Source organism: Camponotus vicinus, unplaced genomic scaffold (genome assembly GCF_025532165.1).
Source record: "Camponotus vicinus isolate PSW18456_S1 unplaced genomic scaffold, iyCamVici1.0 SCAF_1, whole genome shotgun sequence".
Lineage (NCBI taxonomy): Eukaryota > Metazoa > Arthropoda > Insecta > Hymenoptera > Formicidae > Camponotus > Camponotus vicinus.
The window spans coordinates 33218696-33241194 of record NW_028141945.1 but is presented as its reverse complement, the minus strand read 5'-3'; the positions used below and the strand labels follow the sequence as shown (position 1 = coordinate 33241194).

The window sequence follows — 22499 nt, the reverse complement described above, 5'->3', positions numbered from 1 at the left end:
ATTGTTAAATTATTATTAAATAAGTTGTACGAACCTTGCCTCCTCCGGAGGGCGCGCTGCCATCAGATACTGCAGCAGGTCTTCTGGTTGCAGTAGGCATGATGAGCACCATATTATCGATCTCGTTCGCAGATATAAAATTTTGTTCTTCACGTAAGAAATATTGCGACTTGGACCAGATATTAAATATGGCTGCTACGTGATTATATAGATCTTCGGCATCAGAAATATTGTTCCTCAACCAATGATTTCTCTGAAGATCGACATACTTTATCAACAGAGGATAGAATGAATAGATATCGCGAACCAATAGCTGCCAATCTTCCTGTATCTGCGCCTCAACTTGTGATGTATCATCGGTCGAGGATTTGATAAAACCACGAAGAGACTCTTCTTTATGAAACATGGTATCCGTTCGCTTCCTGACACGTTCGGCAAGAGGCAAGAACGGGTCCTTCAGCAATTCTTCAGACGAATTGATGATGATTTGTTGTGTATAGGCGGCGATGCGCGTCATCCACGGGGAATTTTCGTTGCCAATATTCTTTTTGATTAGCTTCAACACATTTTTCAACAACTGATTCATGTGATCGCTAGTAATCATACTGACGTAGGTACCTTCGGTTGGATTCACGTTATCAGGCCCTTGGGCCCACCAGAAAGGCAAATAGGAGCATAACAATGGTAGAATTACGTCGACGATGTGAGGAGCGTCGTTGTAAGTCTTGTCAGATTCAACAAATTGATCCACCTCGGTGAGAATCGTCTCCAAGGTCGGCATACTTGATTCCATCTTCGTCATGATGTCTTGAGCTTCCAGAGAATGATCTGCGATTCGATTCAGAAGGGAATACTGATTGTGCTTATTTAAGTGCGGTTCTAAGAAGGCTACCGGAAAACAACTCGAAAAGGCACCCAGACAAGAACCCAGATTCGGTTTATGTCGCTCGATCTCAGTCTTCAGGTACTTTCGGTCGTGCGTTAAACTAGCGTCTGTTCCGAGAGTATATAAAGACGCCAGCATTTTGTACGATGCTACTTGAATTTCGTCAACTATCGAATAAAGAAAAAATTATGATATTATACATATATATATAAAATTATTTTAAAGTGTGGCAAATTTTATACTTACGTAACAAATCGCTACCATATTCGCACGCGGCAAGATGGTCGAACATTGCAGTAAGCACTGGCAGAACGATGCTATTAATGTACGATAATGATGTGGACGTTTTCAAATGAGTGCCTCTGAGATGACTGTATTTCCCCTCTTGAAGATTCAGGATCGTATGGCCCAAATCGTCGGCGGTATTGTTGAAAAAAGTCAACATGGACGTTCTAATAAACTCTGGACAGTTTTTCACGAGACTCTTGGCATCTATGCCTTTCACGAGCACTTGTAGACAACGAACTGTTATCCTCACGTCCGCACCAAAGGCGGCGAGTCTCGATCTTAGCAAACTCGCTAATTTACAGAAAAGAGAGGCCACCATCTCTTTTTCCTTCAAGGACGCTGCGCCGACATTATTCGTGGCGGTAGCTACTGCGATGAAATAATTTCTATGCGTGCTAAAGTACTTCTCCATCAACGGCAAAACTACTTTACTGAAGAATTTAATGTCTCTTGTGGAGGTTTTAAAGCTATTTCTTCGGCTAAATGTATCAGAGGGTTTCAGGAGTTTCATATTAATCGTCGCCTTATCCAGATAAGCTATTAGTTTCTCCAACAGTGAATAAGCGAATCTTAATTCTACTGAAGCAGCGGCGCCAGCCACTTCAGTTTCAGTACCGCCACGATTAGGTTTGTGAAGCTTGTAGCCTTGATACTGTAGATATTTGAGAAACTCTTGCGATCGCTCGCGATCTTTTCGCTTCTCTTTATCAGTCAATAAATCGTAGGGAACTAACTGAGGGTGAATGCCGCCTCCTATAATTATAAAATATATTATCAAAAAAAATTATTCAATAAATTTAATTTTAATTCGAAATTAAAAAATACCAAGATATTAATCTTTATAATAGATATCAGTCTATGCTAACCACAAGTAATGAGTTCTTCTTTCTTCTTCTTCGCCCAAATATCGTGAGCATTATCCGCTAAACGTTCGGCCATATTTTGCATTTCTCTGCTTAGCGTCAAATTAGTCATGTCCACTGGGTGAGGATTATAATTAAACGGACTCGCCGAATCACTCTACATATTTTAAATACATGAAAATATATAAATATATTTCTTTTCTAATATAAATATGGTAAATTTTTAGATGAATAATTCTTTTCTTACTTGACTTTTAGAAGACCTTCTCATAGAACTGCGATTGGTCGACGGTACATCGACTTCTGCGTGTTCTATATTCCAACCAATCGCCAAAAGAGCTTTCAAACTCTCTCTAACAGGTTCCTTATACCGTTCTCGTTCATAATCGCTCAACATATTATATGGCTTTAATCTTGGATGAGTTTTATTCACATCCGACCATTGATCACCATAAGTCCAACCATTTTCTAATTTACGACTAGCCCAAGCGTCGTGATAATGTTCGGAAAACTTTTGTACTATTTGATTAAGATCGTTATTAAGCACCACGCTAAAAAAGATTATAATTTCAAAATAATAGTCTTCTCAAATTTTACCTTCTAATTATTATTTTTCAATTATTAATTTCATTATTTATAAGTATATAGAATTTTTATAAAATATTTAATATATTATATAATTTAATATATTTATAGAAAATTTTTATAACAAAAAATTAATAATAACCTTGACGTATTGATTGGTTGCGGATTGTAAGGCCCATCGGGTGATTGCGCCGAGGCCGACTTGCTGCCGTACCACTCGTCGTCATAATTTTTCGATAAAGAATAATCTGGCGGCAAGGCACAACCGATAGCCGTCAAGCATGGTAGAGCTTTTCCAAAAAGTTCTGGGTCGTAATCCATCTTGGATAAAGAATCGAAAATATTACTAAAGAGAACCATCGTGAGACGTTTCTCTTCGTCGCTCGATGCGCCGTACGTGCCTTGACCACCAGAGCCGGTGGAGCCGTAATATTTCGCGCAACGGTCATAATGCAGCGTTAATAACTAAAAACAAATAATAGTAAAATTATACTAACAGATATTAACGAAATTTTGCGATTATCAATATTTAATATACAAAAATGGCAGATAATTTGACAAAACGATTAAATAATCGACGTACTCTGAGAGCAACAGTAGTGTACTCCGACAATTTTGACACGTCGACAGTCAGTTTTCGCAATAATTTCAATAACATGCTCGGCTGCATCTGGCTGCAAGAAAAATTAAAGTTAATTTGTAAAATAAAAATGATTAGCATGTGGATTTTTCTTGAAAAGTAAAAATATTCGATTAATCGATTTAGATGATATTGGAGAAGTTTTTTCGTTTACCTAGTCAACGCGACGAGGAAATCCGAGACAGCTTCTCTCTGTCCTTTCGTCAGCATCCGATTCTTGCTGAGTCGATAAACCGTGTGCAACGTAGCATCGAGTAAACTCGCATAATTATCTGCCTCATTATAAAATTTCGAATGTTTGATCAGTAGCGGCAGAATGCTGTTTCCTATGTAGCGATTCATAGCGAGTGCCATGTCAGATTCGTATCCATCATTCTGCGAGAAAATTAGATCAGTTAGTATAGAGATTCTTAATTATTCTACTTTTCTTAATCATTTTACTTTTTAATTATTTTAATTTCATTCTTATTCTCGCTCTTGTTATTTTAAAATAATGAATGAGTGATTATGAGGATAGTAATAAATAAATAATATTATGTTTGAGATGAATAAAATAATCCTTACTCTATCGAGCATAGTAGCGGCACGAAGATCTGGTAAGAAAGCTTCTTCCAATATTTTATAGAATAATTCCTGCGTTTCGATACCGTAAACACATTCCAAGAATAATACAACGCTTTGTTTGTGGCCTGGTATCAAACCAGACGGCATATCGCTTTTCGGTCGTTCCTCGCCAGCAGCAGGATTCAGTAACGTAAATCGCAGGGACAACACACCCTGAAGATCGTCCAACGGTACTAAAGATCTCAAAATTGCCCGGGCTCGTAGAGATTCGTTCTTTCCTGAAATAATTTAATATTTCAAATAAAGATGCATTGTTTCGACATTAATTATTTCAAAGCATAGTTTTCTTTCGTATATTACCAACTGACTTTGTCGAGGCCTCTGTTGCTCATTAAGAAAGAAAATAAAATATTGTTATTAAATAATTCATTGCACTTTACATATAACAAAAAATTCTTAATGATTTTATGTTACGAAAAATATGTCCAATGAAAGTGCAATGAAACATGAATTTACTCAAAAAAAAATCAACACTCACAATTTCAAAATAAAATTTGTATAATTATCTGATATTTTATACACACACACATACAAATATAAATTATTTTATTATCTGTTTACATCATTTAAAAAAAAAAAAATTTAAAGAAAATTTATCTATTATGAAATATTATTTATGTATTAATTCTAATTAATATTTCTTTCTATTTCTTTCTCTATTTTATTACGCATTTTACGTACATTGATTATTTTAAATAATTAGAATAAGAATTAAATTAATATTTTTTTAAAAATATAATTAAAACATGATCAGAACATAATTGGTTGTGATTTTATATTAATGAGGATATGAAGATTTAACTCTTTGGATTATAATATTACCTTGCTCTATGACAGAAGAATCTGGAGCACAGCGGCCTAGTAGATCGACGAGGGTACAATAGAAATTTAGAATCGCCGCGCCTGTATCTATATAATCTTCATCGTCATCTGACTCCGGAAGTGGATGCTCGAATTGCATCATCATAGCTGTGCCTTCGGCTTCATCATGTACCTGTGCGAGATACTAAGTTGATATCGTATTAATTGAAGATCACAAACACATAAAAATGGTTTGCAGGTAATTCAATCTAATATTTTATGCGATATCTAATATTTAATATAATATAATATTTAGTAAACTCGATTTGTCTCTTTAAAAAAAAATACAATCGTATGAATTACTAGTTGAGGAACTAAGCACAAATCAATTTTAAGGGGAGGTTTTTGTGCAATAAACAATACATGTAATAAAACGAAGTGAAACCATGTGAATTTTAAAAGACAAAACAAATAAGAGTAGATTGTTGAAATATAAATAAAAAATTAGATTATACAGATCTAGACACAAATACATACACACACGCGCGCGCGCGCGCGCGCGTGTGTGTGTGTGTGTGTGTGTGTATAAATCCCCCAAAATAACTTTTCAAATTCTGATCTGCTTATATGTATAAGCAGATGTACAATCAATATATATATATATATATTGATTGTACATCTGCTTATACATATAAGCAGATCAGAATTTGAAAAGTTATTTTGGGGGAATATTTGATAAAAACCTGTAAGTTTTAAGAACATATTACAAAATTTTAGGGATGAAATATAATTAAAAATACACACATGGACTTTTTTTAAACAGCAATCAAGAGCAGAATAATTTCTTACTTACGAAATAGTTCGATTATATATTCCTTAGTTTTACAATTAACTAAATAAAAAAATGAGATATCTTACTTTTCGTCTATCAGCAATACGTTCGGACATCTTGTTAGCTTCTATGATGGCTCTTAATAGACCTTCACCCTCTCCTCGAAGGGCAGGACCTAAACATTCTGGTCTTCTGATTAGCAGACGGATTATCAAGTTTGCATTCTCCTCCACACTTTCACCTAATATGTTAAAGAAAGAAATCACATATTTAATTTATTATTCTTAATAAATGTTTAATATAAATACTATCTCAATGATTTTTTAAGAACTCATATATTTCATATATTTTGAGATGTAGGAACGGAATCTTTGAAATATATGTCGCTCTCGTTCTCGCGTATAATTATATTTAAATATAATAATACATATACTAATGTGTTATTCTGTATCATTACTTTATTAATTTTAAAGCAGACAATTTATAAAATAATTTATTTTTATAAGGAATAAAGTTTTTTTTTCTCTAATTAATTCTCTTAATTCTCTTATCATTAAAAGTAAATATAAAGTGTTACAATAGAAGCATTACAATATATTTATTTATTATATTTTAATCTAGGGAAGGGTGAATAGAACTATGAATAATTTATTATAATAATATTACGTATCAAACTTTAATACTTATAGGGATATTATTTGATTAAAAAATATTAAATCATTATTTTTCTATTAACAGAAAATTTATGTATAAAATTTATTATTATATTTTATAAGTTAAAAATGATTCAGCAAATTATATTTACTAATTACAATTATTATTAAAAATAAGACGAGAGCAATAATTCAATTTTTACGCTTCAAAATACAAAAAGTATGTGAGTTTTAAAAAATCCGGTGAGATGATTTTTATACTGCACATTTATCTTATTTTTATAAAGAATTAAATGATAAAATTTACCATTGACCCATACACAGAATCTCAAGAAGTCAAGGTAACGTTCACCCTCCACAGGATCCCAACCCAAGTCGGGATAGCCTTTTTCCACTAATTCTGAATTAGATTGCAGGCCGCACCGTGATAAGTAAATAGCGATCTTTTCTAGATAATGTTCTCTTAAAGCCAGAGCTAACTCGGTGTTTTCCATTAGGGATGAATAAGCTACATCCAAAGGCGTCGATCCTCGTAGTGAAGGTCTAGCCAATAAGATATTGCTATTTTCTAGCAGGAAATCAAAATGATCGAACATGGCTTTCTGATTTTGTCTGGATGTACGACAGAAATAACATAAAAATCTGCAGCAGGCTACGACCATCTCGTGAGAGGTATCCTTTTCTTTCGATGTCGGTTCTCCCTCAGTTGCTTGAGCCTGAGTTTGGGCATCGGATTGAGCCTGAGCACGCCTTCCCAAAGTATTCATCATGATAGCCATTACATTTTCGTGAATTCTCAGCACTCTGATGAGATCAGGATGCTGGAAAAACGTGTGATTATTCACCAACTTCCACAATCGCTCTCGTACTAAAGCTTCTTCTTCTTGAGACATTTGCACCGGCAACAAGGCGCGAATCTGACTTAAGCCGACCCACATCAGTGCAACATCGTCCTTGGTTTTGTTGTTAACAACATAAGTCTTCTCTAAAGCTCTGATTAATTCGCCGACTGTATCGTATTGTCTGACTAATAAGCTAAACATTTCTCGCACAAGTTTCGACGTCTCGATTTGTGATTCTTCGGCCCAACTCACAATAGTTGATATCAACACTTTTCGAAATACCTCTGAAAAATAAAATATATACATATAAATTTTTATTAATATATTTTCTAATACTTCTTTGTAAAAATTATGAGGCATAAAATCAATCAAAGAGTTTACCTTCGGGAGTCTTTTTCACAGGTTCAGGTTCAGGTTTAGGTTCTTCCTCGAGCTCTTTGACGGCATTGATGAAGTTGAAGAGGCGTTTCATGGCATTAGGTTTTTGAATTTCCTCGGCTGGCTCGTCGGCAGCATTGGCTGCTTCTTGAAGAGCATTCAAAGACACATAAGACATCAACTCACTGTGAAATTCATTCATCTTTACAATGAGCTCCTCGCCACAAGGCCAATTTTCCGGATCCTCCTCAGCTTTTAAATTCTTGAAGCTCAAAATGGCATTCATCTGTTCGCGCGGAGGACATCTATATTCTCTGGTCTTCTTGGCAGCGACAGCTGATGGTAAATCCGATTGCTTGATATCGATGTAACGTCGTAACTGATCCGTCTGCAATTCTCCGACGAAGTCATAAGCGAAGGAGATAATTGATTCGACACGATGGCGTAACTGAATATCGTTTAAATGATGAAGCAGATAGCACATTTGTAGTTTCGCTCCCTCGGCCATTTTCATATGTAACAAGCCTTTCTTATGTTCATCTTTACCTTCTACAACAGTTTAAGAATGTTATATCAAATTATGTTTTTTATCTATTAATATTTAATAGTTGAACGTTACTTTTTTAATCGGCTTGCCTTTATCGAAAGTCGGGTCCCAAGTCTCGGGATTTATCATGATGAGCAGCTTGATTATATCCTCGTTCCTCAACATGCCTACTAAGAGTAATCTATCTACCAGCTTCAGAAGAGGTCTGTAATATCAAAATCATATCAAATAACGATCTACGATTAATGAAACTGCCGCAAGCGATAAGCAGATTAAAATTCCTGTTTAAAAGAGAAGTAAACAAATTTGCATATTTTGTTTTCGGCTTTAAATATTTATGTCGTTGCTCCGATAATATTGACGAAGAATATTCAGCAAGAAGAGTAACAGTTGCAGCAGTTGTAGCGCAGAGCGGCCAAACTTTTTATCTCACATACAAAAAGAGATTCTCGTTGCTGCCTCCGATCGGATCTCGGTTGTGCACTTGATTAACTTCGACAGCCTGGTTAAGCGCCATCATCACGTAATCTCGCACGACATCAAGTGGAAAATACGGGCTGTACAAGTTCTTTATGTTCTCAATTGCTTGATCACTAGAAGGAACATTCCTTGATGGCGATTGATTAGTAAGGGTTTCACATCTATTCGGAAAAAAGTTTTACTTACCTGATCTCTGTCATTTTCATTTGTGGTCGAATGGATTCGGTCTCTAAATATCTGAGACTATGCCTCATCTCGGAATTTTCATATAAATCCTTCAGTTCTTGACCTATACAATAGACAAGCAATTGTAACAAACGTAAATATATATCTTGACAGAAAAAATACAAAATTACTTAATTAAATTTTTAATTAACGAGGTCAAGAATACGGATGAGTTTTCAAAATATTTACCAAGCGGAATTATATATTCGTTTTTGCCCACTTCCATCGTTGTCGCATGTGATTCGAGATGCAAGGCGATAAGTAAATCGTAAAATCCTTGTCGCAGGGGTCCGGACATATATTCGGCTCGTATCGCGTATAATAATTGTTTCTGATCCACATGTTGACACAAAACATGCGCCGCTCGGTAATTAGATTGATAGCACAGGGCTGCATACAACGTCAATGTATGCGCGTGGAAACTATGCAAGAGAAAAAAAAGAGAAATTATTAAATAATAAATTATTTTTATCACGTTAAAAAAAAAGAATTATTTTCAAATTTTTTTACTTTGTAAATTTTTTGTCAAAGTTTTACCTGAGCAGCTTATCCATTTCGATAAGCTCCAGAATATCGATGCATCTGTCCTCTTCAGGTATATGAAGAGCCAGCATCGAGATAGCGTCTTCGCATAGCATCGACCAGCCTCTGATGTCGGATAGTTTTAGGGCGTGTACTTGAAGTGACTGATTCGGCACTCTGGCCCATTGGTGAGGTTTCAAGCATTGCACTTTCAATCTAGGCGGGAATTGCGGTATCACGTGTCGTTCGGAATTTTGCAACACTGCGGCCGAGAGCGGAAGTGTCGTCGAGGTCCTGCCGAGCTCGATCTGCAGGATCTCTTTGCTGGTAGCCTCGACGAAGATCGCCGGGAACAGCTTCGTGTCCGGTTCCATCTTGAACTTGTGACTCGTTTCCTTGCCTTCGCAGGTGAAGGATACCCAGCCTGTGGCGATGTCAACAAAACACCCGACGAACATACCCTGAGATGCACCCTTGCCAGATGCATCCTGTGTGACTTCGTTGTATAATTCGTCCGCTCGAACCATGTAACAGCTTTGTCTGTCGACTCTACGACAATTTTAATATTACTTTTTAGCCGATTTTCTATATCTTTTTTAGAATTGTTTCTTTCGAAATAAAACAATAAAAATATTGAACAATATTGAACAATAAAAAAATATTGAAACGTACTGCTCTACGAGACGGTCGTAGTCATCCATGATGGCAACGGAAGATTTTCTTACGCGAGATAAATTGAAGTCTTTTGTATGCAGATGATACTGCGAAGTAACCCAGCCAATGTAAACGTGAGTTGGATCCTGGCCAGGAAATATCCTAACGCCGTAAAAATACTCATTCATTAATTTCATGCATTCAGGATCAAAGATTTCATTGCCGATCGCTTCGACGCCGCTTCCGGTTAACACAGACATTGTCTTGGGAACGTTACGGTCCGGGATTTGAGGCGGTACGACTTTCAAGTCCGTCTACGAGAAGATATTTTACAAAATTTTATAATTCTTAACAGTTTAAATATTTACATACATATATATAAATTTTAAAAACATTTTTTTTACATTTTCATAAAATTAATCTACATTAAAACGTTTTTAAATATTTTTATTCTGATAGCAATAATGTAATATGTATGTGTACTCACAGTTGAAACACGAATTTGAGGAGTTTTGGCACTTTTACTTCCGAGTGTTCTCGTACTTTTATCAGAGATATCCGAGCGAACTTGCGGCTCAGGTGTTTTCGATTTTGCATCCGGAGATTTTGCTTTGCGCGAGAAGAACCTGCATACGACAAAAATCAATTATTAAACAAAAAATTAATAATTACATCCAAATAATTATTGAGATGCTAAAAACATCAAATATTTTTTTAATAGTAATTTTACATTTTATTAAAACGCCGAAAAAAGTATTTCAACTTACGGTACGTCCTCCATCTCTTTGCTAAGCTTGCTAACAAAGTCAAGTACCGAAGTCAATTTATCTTTTGCAACATCTGTTAAAGGCAATAATTCTTAATAATTCATGCTTACCGAAAAGGCGATCGACCGCGTTTCTTCTTCTCGTCCTTTATGTCACCGTTCATCTCGCCATATCCATTCATTTCAACATCGCTGACCGCATTTTCTAGAGTACGCGATCCATAAAGAGAACCTTTCCTGGGCGGCCTAGCAGGTTTGCCTCTTTGCATAGGAAGCGGCGATTCCTTCAGCATCTCATCCGCCTCGGCTACATCCTCTGAGTAATTTCTTTGCAGACCTATTCAACATATATACATATGTGTATATAAATTTTAAATATATAAATTCCAATAAAAAATAAATTTTTATTTGCTATTCCACAGTTTTAAGGAGAAATTTATGTAGATAAAAATATTTCATTTAATTAAAATATATAAAATTACATATGTTTTAATTAAATTAAATTAAATAATTTTATCTACGTGAATTTCCCCTTAAAATTGAGCAAATAAAAATTTATCTTTTTGTATTGTCAACATAATTAATTTATCTGCGAACAAAACTTATATTTCACATTAATACTTTAGATCATTACCTTTGATATCGCTCATACTGAAGCCAGATTTCATGATTTGCTCCAAATGAGCCGACGGTGCAGCTTGTTGTCCTTGTTCGACTTGCTCGGCTAAAAGTTTATTCTGTCGCATTTTTATCTCCTGCCATCTTCGTAATTTTTCACCCTCCGTTATGAAATTGGATTGGCAAATTACAGGTAGCGATAATCTGAGAAATTCCCAGTTAGCCTTTTCCATTGTCTCGAATGTATTGTGAGAGATTTTTAGACACGGTGGTGTGTCAGACCCAGCTGGTATTCTAGCCACGTCGATTCGCGTATCGGCCATGTCGTCGGTATTCTCGAAGATAGGCTGATCTTTCGTATACCAATATGTGACTAGACGATTCATGTTTCTATGATATAAGAATGAGCATTTATAAACATGGATATCAACATGGATATCATGTGGACACATTGATTTTCTATTATTTTCCATATATATTCCGAGAAAATACGTGATAAATTAATATTACTTACACGCAGAATGGTTCGTAACCCTCTTGTAAACCGCAGGTAGTGAAAAATTTTAGAGTATTCACATCTTGACCGAATGTTAATTTTGCCTTTTGGCCGACGCCAAGAGTGAACGCGGGCACGAAAGAGTCGCCTTGTACATCTGCGAAAGAAGTTTCGCCACCGAGTGCATCCATCAGCAATTCTCCATTCAAGGAGAAGCCTAAGTAATTCGCAAATTTATATTATGATTTGTCACTTGTATCAACTATTGAAAAAAGTCGAAACGGATAGACAAAAAACATTATGTAGAAAAATATAACATAGAAAAATATTTAAATTAAATTATTAACAAACAATTCTATTTACTCAATCTTGTTAAAATGTCAATGTTCGTTTCGACTTATTGAAAAACAACATAAATTCAATGCCAAGCAATTAAATAATAAATAATCATTATAATGATTTGTAAATGTCAAATGTGACATTTAAGTAAAACTCGAATTTACAGTTTCATCAAATAAAAAAATTTTAAGACTAATTTTTTAGACTAATTAAGAATACTTACAAAATTTGTTACATACATATTATGGCAAAGCAGGTGCTACAATGGATCATGTGAATCAAATCCAACAAAGATTCTTACTTTTATCTATTTAGCTAATATCTTTTATCTTTGCACGGAAAGTTAGACAGAGATATTATAATATTCGTTTATATATATTCGAAGAAGAGATTATTTTATTTTTATATTCACACGATCCACACATTAACATAAATTCAGACAAAATATGCATGCAAACGTTACTTGAAAGGGGTGAAATGAAAACCACAAAAATATACGTAATATTATTACACATAGACGATGCACTATAGATAATATAAATCTCACGATAAAAAAAAGATAAAATATAAATATCTAGCCGAGATAAAAAAAATAAAAATTATAACATTCTTTATATAAACAGGGAAACATACATATATCCATTTAATCTGGGACATTTTCTTCGATATTTTGTCTTCAATATTGATTCAATATGTGTGACGTTTTGCAAAAATTTTCATTATATTGTTATTGTATTTGGAAATTTTTATTTAGAATGCACGTGATATGATCGATATAATATTTGGGGTCACACCCTGGTGTTAGTGATTAGTAGATGTGAGTTATGGAAGCACTGTTGTGTCTCGCTGACAGTATAAACACTGAGAATACTGGATACCGGAAAAGACATTGGGCCAGATATGATTTTCGATCGATCGAGAGCGTGATATTATTAATAATGATAGAAACCAGGATTATCTCTGGTTTTGCTGTTAACTCCAACGTGTTAAAGTGACGATGTAGTGAGATGAAATATTTTCTGTGCAAAAAATGCATGATTACTCCTTTTGTTTGTCGCAATGGAGTTTTCATTTTATGAAAGCTTAAGCGAAGTGAAAGCTCTCCTCTCCGAAATGCGCGGCGCGAAATTTTGCTTGAAATGTTCATTTGGATATTGAATAATTCTAAAATCGTAATATATAACAGATTGTAATATAGTCGTGTGTGTTTTGCATTAAATATTATTTTACTTTTGTATGCTGATAGGTAAAATTGTCCATTTTATTTTTACATTATATACATATATGTATATATTCTACACATATAATATTTATATATAATCAGGATCTAATCAGTCAATATTAAAAATAAAATCATTATGCAATACAAATAATTATGCAAAGAACTAGTGTTGAAAATCACAATGTCTGTATCCAGTAATCCAGTCTATTACTAGAGATCAAATTATATATATATATAGCTTGAAATGGCAGCTGAAGCGTTCGCTTAAAAATTCCGTCTTACTAATCGTTCTGTCAATTAGATCCAGGAAAACACCGACAACGTCTGCGATCTGCCATTGTTTGCCGAAAGTTTCGGCCGTGCCCGAGTATACTTTTTCCTCCTTTAAAACAAAATGTTCACCAGTTCAACATTTCCGCTCGTGAAGATCGAGACAAACCAGATGTAAACGAGATGTTTTATTTTGCGCGTAGTGGATCTAGAATACCTTGTATATATTTGTATATATTTGTATGTTTTTTTATCGCTATACGCATCTCGTCGTGTAGGTTCGTACGAAAAATTTTGGCATAGTGCAAAGTTAAAGAAAGATATCGCGAGGAAATTTCATGGATTCCCTCAACATCGAAAAAAGGTCAAGCCACACCTCGCCGAATGAAATTACACCAGCGATTAACATTCGTCTTGGGACAAGGATGCAAGATATATAAAACCAAGTCAACATGAAAGAAACATATAGAGCGAGACAAAGACAATAGTAGTGACGAGAAAACTCAGGAACAAAAAAGAAATATGTGTATACGGGGCCTTTAAAGATCGGCTAATTTGGAAGATGGGACTCTTACTGATCGTTCGGTCTGCCACGTCAATGAAACATCCAACTATGTCTCCCACTTGATATCTGTGACCAAATGACTCGTGGGTGCCAGCGTGTACTTTAGTCACCTGACATTCATGTTCTTATGGATTATTCATATTTCATAGATCACGAGCGAGAGCCGCGTAACGCTTATGTTAATATTACATTCGCTTTGTAACAAGATGCTACTATTGCATACAACGCTGCTCAATATTTTTATTCGTTAAAGAGAAGTTTAACACGAGCTTTAAAATTCTCACCTTTCGTGGCTATAATAACTCAAGTATTAAAGTATAAAACATTACAGTATAATAACTAATATAACAGCATATAATAAATTACTGATATAATTTTGCATTTCAAAATGATTGAATGCAAAAATATTTTCAATATTATTTTCAATATTATTTTATTAAAAAATCTTCAATATCATTTATTTATTATTTGTAATTCGAAATCGAATTTTATAAAAATATGATTATCATTTTTTAAATTATCCGCTAAAAAAGTCGTTTCACAAATTCCATTGACTATAATGTTATTCTAATTGTTAGATTATAAAAAGTGAAAAAATACGATACTTACGTTGTAACCATCGAATGCCCAAGTATTTTCGTCGCTGCCAAGCATATTTCCAGGCGTGCAATCGGCTTTTGCCCAACCAACGCGCATCGGCCCGGCTGTGAGAACTTCAAACTCGAAATACCATTTTCCGCTGCTGACCGCGTAATGTTTTTCGACCCTGTAAGTCCTGAAGGATTGTTGACGTAATTTGCTGGCCTCCAAAAGTAATGCTACAAATATCAAAAAACAAATAGATCAATAATTAATACTAGAATTTCAAACAATACTAGAATTTCAAAAAAATCAGCTTGATTTAATAAATATACAACTTGATTTATAATAAATATATATATTTATATATATTGATTTAATAAATACACATACTTTATTTTTTAATTTAATATACAACTCATTCTCTTTACAATTCAAAAGTTTAAAACAATTAAACATTATATACGTATAAAAAAATATGTGATTAATTATTATAATTAATATTATTGTCTTAATAATATTTTATTAACTATATATTTTAAAAGTATATAATATTGAAATTCATATAAAATTATTTTATATAAAGAGTGCAAAAATAAGAATGTGCATATTTAACAAAAATTAAAAATCTCACCTTCATGCTGTTCTCCGGTGGGTGGATCAAGCATGTATCCATAGACTAATAAAGTCCTGACAGTTTCACTGGCTGTATCCCGATTGGCTTTCTTGATAGCTTCATCGACTTTCAAATATGGTACCAAGTGAGGACTTCTTCTCATCTCCGAGTCTTCGTTTAAGCCGTACGTCCATCCTTGGCTAATTCTTTCTTTCGCCCAGAGATTATGTGTATTTTCCGCAAGTTGGTCAACAAGTTCTTCCATCTTGGGGGTCAACGTGATTGCTGACAGGTCAAGTGGTGCCGGTTTATATCCGCTGCTTTGCAGAAACGGTTCGTTTGGCAGTCTCAAAGTCTTGATTCGAGACGGTGGCTTATCCATTGTGATGTAATAACCCAGAGCCAAAATAGTCTTCAGGGTCTGCACGGCCAGCTGAGTATCGTAGCGCTTTTCCGCGGCCGGCAGTCGTTCGAATTGAACTATGCAAGGATGTATTTTCCTTAAGTCATCCCTGACCTCGCCATAAATCCAACCGGCCTCGATTTTATTCATCGCCCACATCTCGTGGATATTTTCTGCAAGTTTATCTCTGATCTGCTCGACGTAGGCGGGCAAGTTGACCATGGATGTGTCAACTGGGGCCGGAACGAAGGCAGTGTCGTCCTCAACCAACCATGGACCTGCTAGAACCACTTTGTTCATGTTACCGAAATAAAAGCACGGATCTAAGGACAGGATTTGCTGCGGCAGCAGACTCTCCACTAACGGCGAGAATTCCTCCATCGGCTGGAACTTTAATCGGCCGTGATCGCCACCCAGTAGAAACCTGCAGGAGAGTTTAGACGAGCAGCTAATGGCGGGGAAAAACATGCCGTCTAAATTGAAGTTACGGAAGGAGCCCATGATACGATTGCCATTGAAAGTGAACGTTATCACCGGCACTGTTAAATCTAAAGCGCAGCCGATTACATCGCTCTTCCTGATGTAAGGCTCCGTGGCGTCTTGAACGACCTGCGTTTTCCTGCCACCGGTCCATAAATAAGCGCCGTCGAATCCGAACGAATACAAATCATCGCCAACGCCGTTTCCACCCCATTTCTCGCCACCACCAGGATACGGCATGTAACTATTTGCGAAAAAAATGACACTTATATTACTGGTGGCCTTCTCGATATCGACAAATTTTATTCAGAAAACATGAATGCTATATAATTTATTTAATATAGCATATTTAATATGCTATATATTTATTAGTAATATATTTTGGCATTCTAAACATAAATAGATATCTGAAAATCGATTAATTTACCCAGCAGTATTTGCCCATCCGATTCTCAAGTGCGGCATCATATGCGTCGTCTGTTCAATATGATCCACAGTTACTTCGAAATACCATTTTTGATAAAGAGCCGAACCCTCCACTCTACCGACGAATATATTCGGTCTAACACTGGCCACATGATCCACCAGTTGTGTCTGAAGAAGCAGATTCTTTCCAGGCAATAAAAAGTCGCAAATATTGTTTTGCGAAGAACGCACTGCAACGCCATTACCGACGCATAGTGAGCATAAAACATCCAAAACCTTCGGATCTCTGCCGTGTTTCTCTAATAAAGAAATAATTACTTTTATGTGTTCATCCTGAAAAAAATATTTATAAATCAGGATTAAAAAATTCACAAATAAAATAAATTTATTTAACATAAGTTTATATTATAAGTTTAATTTATTCTATAAAACTTTTACTTTTTACAAGAAATTATTTATTCACATTATTAGTCTCTAAATAATCTATATTATAAATATTGACACGATACCCTCATCATGTTTAAAACTTCTGGCGAATCAATCAGGACACAATGAAGTACATCCAACATTCCAGTTCCTTCGCTGGAAGCCTGTGAACCCAGTCGGCTGAACAACCAATTGAGACGATTGCTATTAGCAAACTGGGCGCAGTTGGTATGATTACCCTTGATAATAGCCGCCAGTAATTGATAAAGATATCCAGATATTTGATCCCAGGCTTGGCCGCTCTCATCACCAGAAAGAGCGACGAGAAAACCTTGTGAAGTAATCACGTTAATTTTATCGATAGCTTCGAGAATTAAATTCAGTATGCCTTCCTCTTGAAAGAGATCCTGACGGTTTCTAAGAGCTCGGAATTTGTTCTGTTTCTCTTCGTGTTCTGAGGAAATTTATCATTAATGATGTAAAACGTTTTAAAGAAACATTTTTAAAAAGTATATTTTCTTACCCATATCATCCTCGGGTTGAGCAAAATAATTGATCAAGTCTTCAAGACACATTACCATCTCATTAAGATTCACGTTTTGAAAAAACATGGATGCTCTTCTGTTCACTTGCAGTGTTTCTAGGCCTCTAAAACATGTTCGATATTTTTAATAAGATTTTTTTATGTATGCTCGACATACATATTTTAATTTTTTGAAATAATTTTAATATAAATTATATATTTATCTCTCTTTTCTATATTTTTACAAATATTTTTAATTCTGAAAACTCACGTGATAAATTGAGTAAATAAGCTGCTGCACTTTCTGATGACGCGGGCAGTGCGAGATTCTTCTTCTTGAGATCTAGAGAAATCTAAACCATCGTCCATTTTACCTTCTTCATGGAGTACTGCTTGCTTTTCTTCGACTTTTCCGACTCCCTTTTTTTTCGTCTCATATGACTAAAAGAATGTCACAATCGTAAAAATCGTGAAAATTTATCACAATTTTTATCAAATGCTTAAATATATTTTACAGAAATCGAAAAATCTGTTAACTAATTACATTAATCGGATTATCTTATAGTTGTTTATATTCTATTTAAAGTTGTTTATATTATCTTAAAGTTGTTTATATTGTATTTAACAATTTATTTTTTTATTCACCTTATAAGACACCCAGAGGCACGTGGTGGCATGTTGCATAATAACAGTAGAGTCACCGTATTTAATGATCGGCAATCCGATGACTTCCAGATCTTTGTCCTCAAGAACAATCTTCTGATCATCCTTCTCCTGCCGCAACCAAAATGTCGAGGTTTCGATCGTCGCCTCATTCCTTCGGAAAAAAAATAATCGTAGATTTAGGAAACATCGTCATGAGCCTATAAGAATTGCCATGACCCTTGAACTTTTTCTAAAAATAAGTATTAACCTATCGACCAGATAGAGCTCGTTGTTCTCCTTCACGCCGAGATAACGTCCGGTCGTCAAGTGTCTGATCCTCATAGGATGTAACCAATTAATAAAACCACCTGCCCATTTTGTCCTGGCGAGCTCTAGTCTCCATAGCGATCTCGCTTGACTCATTACACTACCGCCTTCGTAGATTACGAGACTATAAAATGATAAAACATTTGTAAATAATTTTTCACTTTTATCCTCTTTGTTATTTTCAAGAAACAATAATTATTCTCGTTTTTTTACGAGATTTTACTTTTGTGATCATATAAGACAATTATAACTTTATATTTATATTTAATTTTATTATTTTATAATTTTTATTATATCTGATTAATTAATTATTTAAATTATATATGTATGATTTGAGATATATATATATATATATATATATATATATATATATATATAATTTGATTAGTCTTATTGAATTATAAACATAATATATGTTTACTTTTGACTAGGTGCTGGACTCCAAGTCGATGGAATCGTCAAACACTCGTCACCACCATGAAAGAACCGTAACACATCACCTCCAAATACAAAACCAACATATTTCATTTTGCTAATACCAGTACCGTAAGGTTGTACGGACCAATGGGTTACATGAAAAGATGCATTAACCACCGATAAATCGTTTTCTTTCGTCGTATGCTGAAACAAAGAAAAAGATATTTATTAAAATATATTTTTTATTTCCATATCAAATTATCTTCAAGAGAGAGAAGAAGAGATATATTAGATATATATATATATGTATTAGTATTTGTTTAATAATTAATATTATATCTTATTTTATTTTTATTTCTATTTATTTTATTTCATTTTATTATACTTTATAATAAATATCAAACTTACCAAATAGCGCTCGGTAGCGACAGACACCAGAATAAGATCGTCACCCACACGCACTTTCTCACCCTCGGATCTCTGCTTGGAAGCAGGGTGTACAGTCCACCAACACGCTTCACCTGCACGAATAAAACTTAATGAAGTTCAAAACGAAGTATAATATTCAATTCATGTTTTCTGATCTACGATAAATTTGCTAATGCAACTTTAAACTTTAACTTTAATTTGATTTTGTTGAAAGTTATAATTGCATTTGCAATTATTTAACGAAGCAATGCGTCATGTATATCCGAGAATAGAAAGGAATAACATTACAATAAAATAATTCAATATTTATTAAGAATTAAATTAATAATTAAACCGATAGTATTGCACCAACCGTGCGAATGTTGTTGTAAACCGACATCGAAGGCTAGTTTATCATTCGATGAACTTGTAGATAGACACGCCAGATACTACAATACATGAACACAGATATTTATACATTAAAAATTAACATGTGTGTATGTATGCGTGTGTATATATATAATAACGTATATAATAAAGAGAACTAATTTTTACCATGTCGCTGTTTAGATGTCGCAACAATATTGCGTTACCGTATAACAAAGTCCTGTGCCCTGACCCAGTACCTTTTCCCTGAAAACAAAGGATTGGTCAAAGCCCTTGCAACCCTTCGTACTTGATGTGTCATATTTTTCTCTACGTATATATGAAATTTTAATACTTCGCAAAATAACAATGTTTCTTAAACAATTTCTACAAGCGTATACTGATAAGAGGAGGCCATAAATGCTGGTATTATGTTAAGCCACGATAGAAAGCTCACGAGGCATATACCAAGAGCCATACACTATTGAATATGATTTTAACATAGACGATTAATTATATTAGACTATCAAATGAAAGCTGGCAGTCCCTATTATTAGCTTCAACATACATTATGTTAATTAAAATTTTCAGAGTAATTATTTAACCGATCGGATGTGTGAAATAGCATCTCGATATAGGAAATTATATTAATATATAGAAAATTTGAAAAAAAAATCGATATTATTATATATGTCACAATTAAATTATATTAAACAATGTTAAATTTTTGATATTTAAGTACAGAGATGATAGAACTTATTTATTTCTTAAGAGCAGCACATAAATCGAATTTGGAAAATTGTAATTATTTTTAATTTAAATTTGCAATCTTTATGTTAGATAAATGCAAGTTATAACAAAATGTTTTATTAGCGTCAAATGTGATATTAAATAAAAACTACTCAGTATTTCAAAAATTAATCGAGGCCATTTTTGCGAAATAAACGATTCATATTTTCACTCAAGCACGATCGGACGTTACGATGTTTTAACACACAAACAAATGATGTTTTACCCAAGAGGGGACACGTTACGGCGCCTCGCAGATGTAAATTATACTTACTAAACTGTCTTGTTGCTGCAAAGAGAAAAAAACATAAAAGGCGATGAATCTCTTTCATTAAATGTCGACTCGGATTGATTACAAAGAAAGAAAAAAGAATATAAAGAAAAAATAAATAGAAAAAAAGGAATATAAAGAAAAAATAAATAAAATAGAATAATGTATATGTATGATGTTTCATGGTCAATGATAGTAGGTCTCGATTAAATTTCCAGATGATTTGTTTTTCACAATGCTAGTATATTTCGAGTGATAAAATCACAGATGGAGAAAAAATCAAAAGAATGAAAATGTAAATTCGAAATTATTTTACACGGCTGCATGGACACATGCCACAATCATACGGACACAGGGGGTGCGGTGGCAAAAAAGATGCGTGCTAAATGCATCAAAAAGAAGCTATTCCGATGTATCAGGAATTCTTCCAAATTATTCGGCGGAGAAATTGAACAAGTTTGAAGATCTAAAAGATACTAAAAATATGTCTATAAGATATTTTATAAATATTCTTTAGACATTTTTTTAAACATCTCTTAGGTCTTTGTAGGATTATGTTTTTTACATTTTACACATAATGACAAAGGACGCGTTTTATGGCCCATTCTTATGCAGGCGTAATAAAATAAATTAATATTTAACGATGAACTTTTAGAATGTAAAAAGTTTATAATCATGAAGTAGATAATGATACACTATTCGCGTAATTAATGAATTACAGAGTTGAATTCACGGATTACACGCACACGGAGCTTCATCATTTATACTTGTAAAATCCTCCTTTTTAAAATGAGAGAATGTTTTTTTACGGCACGCATCAAGTAGAAGTTATGAACTATTTCCTGAAATTTTACCGCCAAAGTTCTCTCTTTAAAGTCATATGAATATAGATATTAGACAAAGAACATGTATACATTACCGTCTCGGAACCGGCAGCTGTGACTAACTCCTGTAAGGCTCTCACCGAGAGAGCCTGCTCTATCACGAATACGCATTGCGACAGATCCGGCGGTATATTCTAGAGGTGAGAAAAAAATAATTTATAATAGAGATAATAAAAGTGACATAATGAGAGCGAGGTAAGGAAAATTGTAAAAAATTGCAATTACCTTGTCCGCGATATTCTCGAGGAAACAGTGTCGATTACCAAAACCCTCGGCTGCCAAACAGACTCTTTCTCCTGTTGCGGTACAGGACAGACATACCATATCTTCCTGTAAATTTTAAATGGCGTCATTATATGTTTCTCAATTTGTAATAGTCTGTTCTATTTTAATCTGTTCTATTTTAAGAAGTCGAAAATATCAATCTTTAAACTGGGAACATTAATTTTAAATTAATATTTTGATATAATTATAAACGTAATATATTAATTAATTCTCCTATTTTCAAATTTTCTTGGAATTTACATTGATTCACGCATGTAGATTGACAAGAGAATTCGGCGTGGATTTCTCTCGAAAAAGCCTCGTAGTATATTATATCGTACTGATGTTTGCTATGCTGCAATAGTACGCAATAGCACTAAAAGATTTTGCAATCTGCAACAGATGGTAGTACATTCGTCGAAAGTAGCTATTTGCATTTAATTTTCATGAATATCGAAACGAGCACTGGTGAAAGTGTCGGTTCAGGAAAGCAATTGTTAATCTATCGATTGTTTTGAGAAAAAGCTTTTCGTTATGATATTAATAACTTTTATGAAATCGTACGAAATATGGTACAGA

General features: G+C 34.1%; 1 protein-coding gene and 1 long non-coding RNA gene across 26 annotated transcripts in view; one reads left to right on the top strand and one right to left on the bottom strand.

Annotated features, from left to right (window-relative positions):
- Positions 1–10581, top strand: part of LOC145962399 (uncharacterized) — a 133442-nt gene extending 122861 nt beyond the window's left edge. For all 3 annotated transcript variants that reach the window (XR_014435857.1, XR_014435855.1, XR_014435858.1), the window contains 2 exons: positions 4724–4946; positions 9240–10581. This is a non-coding gene — a long non-coding RNA (uncharacterized LOC145962399). The remainder of the gene's footprint in view (positions 1–4723; positions 4947–9239) is intronic.
- The window catches only part of Ryr (Ryanodine receptor), a 40161-nt gene that overhangs the window by 8630 nt on the left and 9032 nt on the right, over positions 1–22499 (bottom strand). For 3 of the 23 annotated variants that reach the window (XM_083083241.1, XM_083083267.1, XM_083083245.1), the window contains exons 3-41: positions 21882–21986; positions 21692–21790; positions 20776–20790; positions 19902–19979; positions 19720–19795; positions 19347–19459; positions 18943–19142; positions 18463–18645; positions 18195–18366; positions 17821–17990; positions 17550–17674; positions 17110–17480; positions 16602–16933; positions 15310–16418; positions 14706–14914; positions 14107–14206; positions 11719–11917; positions 11221–11594; positions 10698–10923; positions 10588–10617; positions 10308–10446; positions 9839–10134; positions 9182–9715; positions 8834–9066; positions 8606–8708; positions 8377–8532; positions 8029–8144; positions 7396–7941; positions 6480–7298; positions 5606–5760; positions 4709–4880; positions 3827–4104; positions 3417–3637; positions 3206–3296; positions 2765–3087; positions 2285–2588; positions 2041–2194; positions 1133–1927; positions 35–1053 (exon numbers count right to left, since the gene is read on the bottom strand). In XM_083083241.1, coding sequence (XP_082939367.1) covers positions 35–1053; positions 1133–1927; positions 2041–2194; positions 2285–2588; positions 2765–3087; positions 3206–3296; positions 3417–3637; positions 3827–4104; positions 4709–4880; positions 5606–5760; positions 6480–7298; positions 7396–7941; positions 8029–8144; positions 8377–8532; positions 8606–8708; positions 8834–9066; positions 9182–9715; positions 9839–10134; positions 10308–10446; positions 10588–10617; positions 10698–10923; positions 11221–11594; positions 11719–11917; positions 14107–14206; positions 14706–14914; positions 15310–16418; positions 16602–16933; positions 17110–17480; positions 17550–17674; positions 17821–17990; positions 18195–18366; positions 18463–18645; positions 18943–19142; positions 19347–19459; positions 19720–19795; positions 19902–19979; positions 20776–20790; positions 21692–21790; positions 21882–21986 — 10740 coding nt within the window. Of the gene's footprint in view, positions 1–34; positions 1054–1132; positions 1928–2040; positions 2195–2284; positions 2589–2764; positions 3088–3205; positions 3297–3416; positions 3638–3826; positions 4105–4186; positions 4208–4708; positions 4893–5605; positions 5761–6479; positions 7299–7395; positions 7942–8028; positions 8145–8376; positions 8548–8605; positions 8709–8833; positions 9067–9181; positions 9716–9838; positions 10135–10307; positions 10447–10587; positions 10618–10697; positions 10924–11220; positions 11595–11718; positions 11918–13543; positions 13644–14106; positions 14207–14705; positions 14915–15309; positions 16419–16601; positions 16934–17109; positions 17481–17549; positions 17675–17820; positions 17991–18194; positions 18367–18462; positions 18646–18942; positions 19143–19346; positions 19460–19719; positions 19796–19901; positions 19980–20775; positions 20791–21691; positions 21791–21881; positions 21987–22499 lie in introns of all 23 variants that reach the window. The other 20 variants (XM_083083209.1, XM_083083216.1, XM_083083233.1 and 17 more) reach the window with 16 other exon arrangements.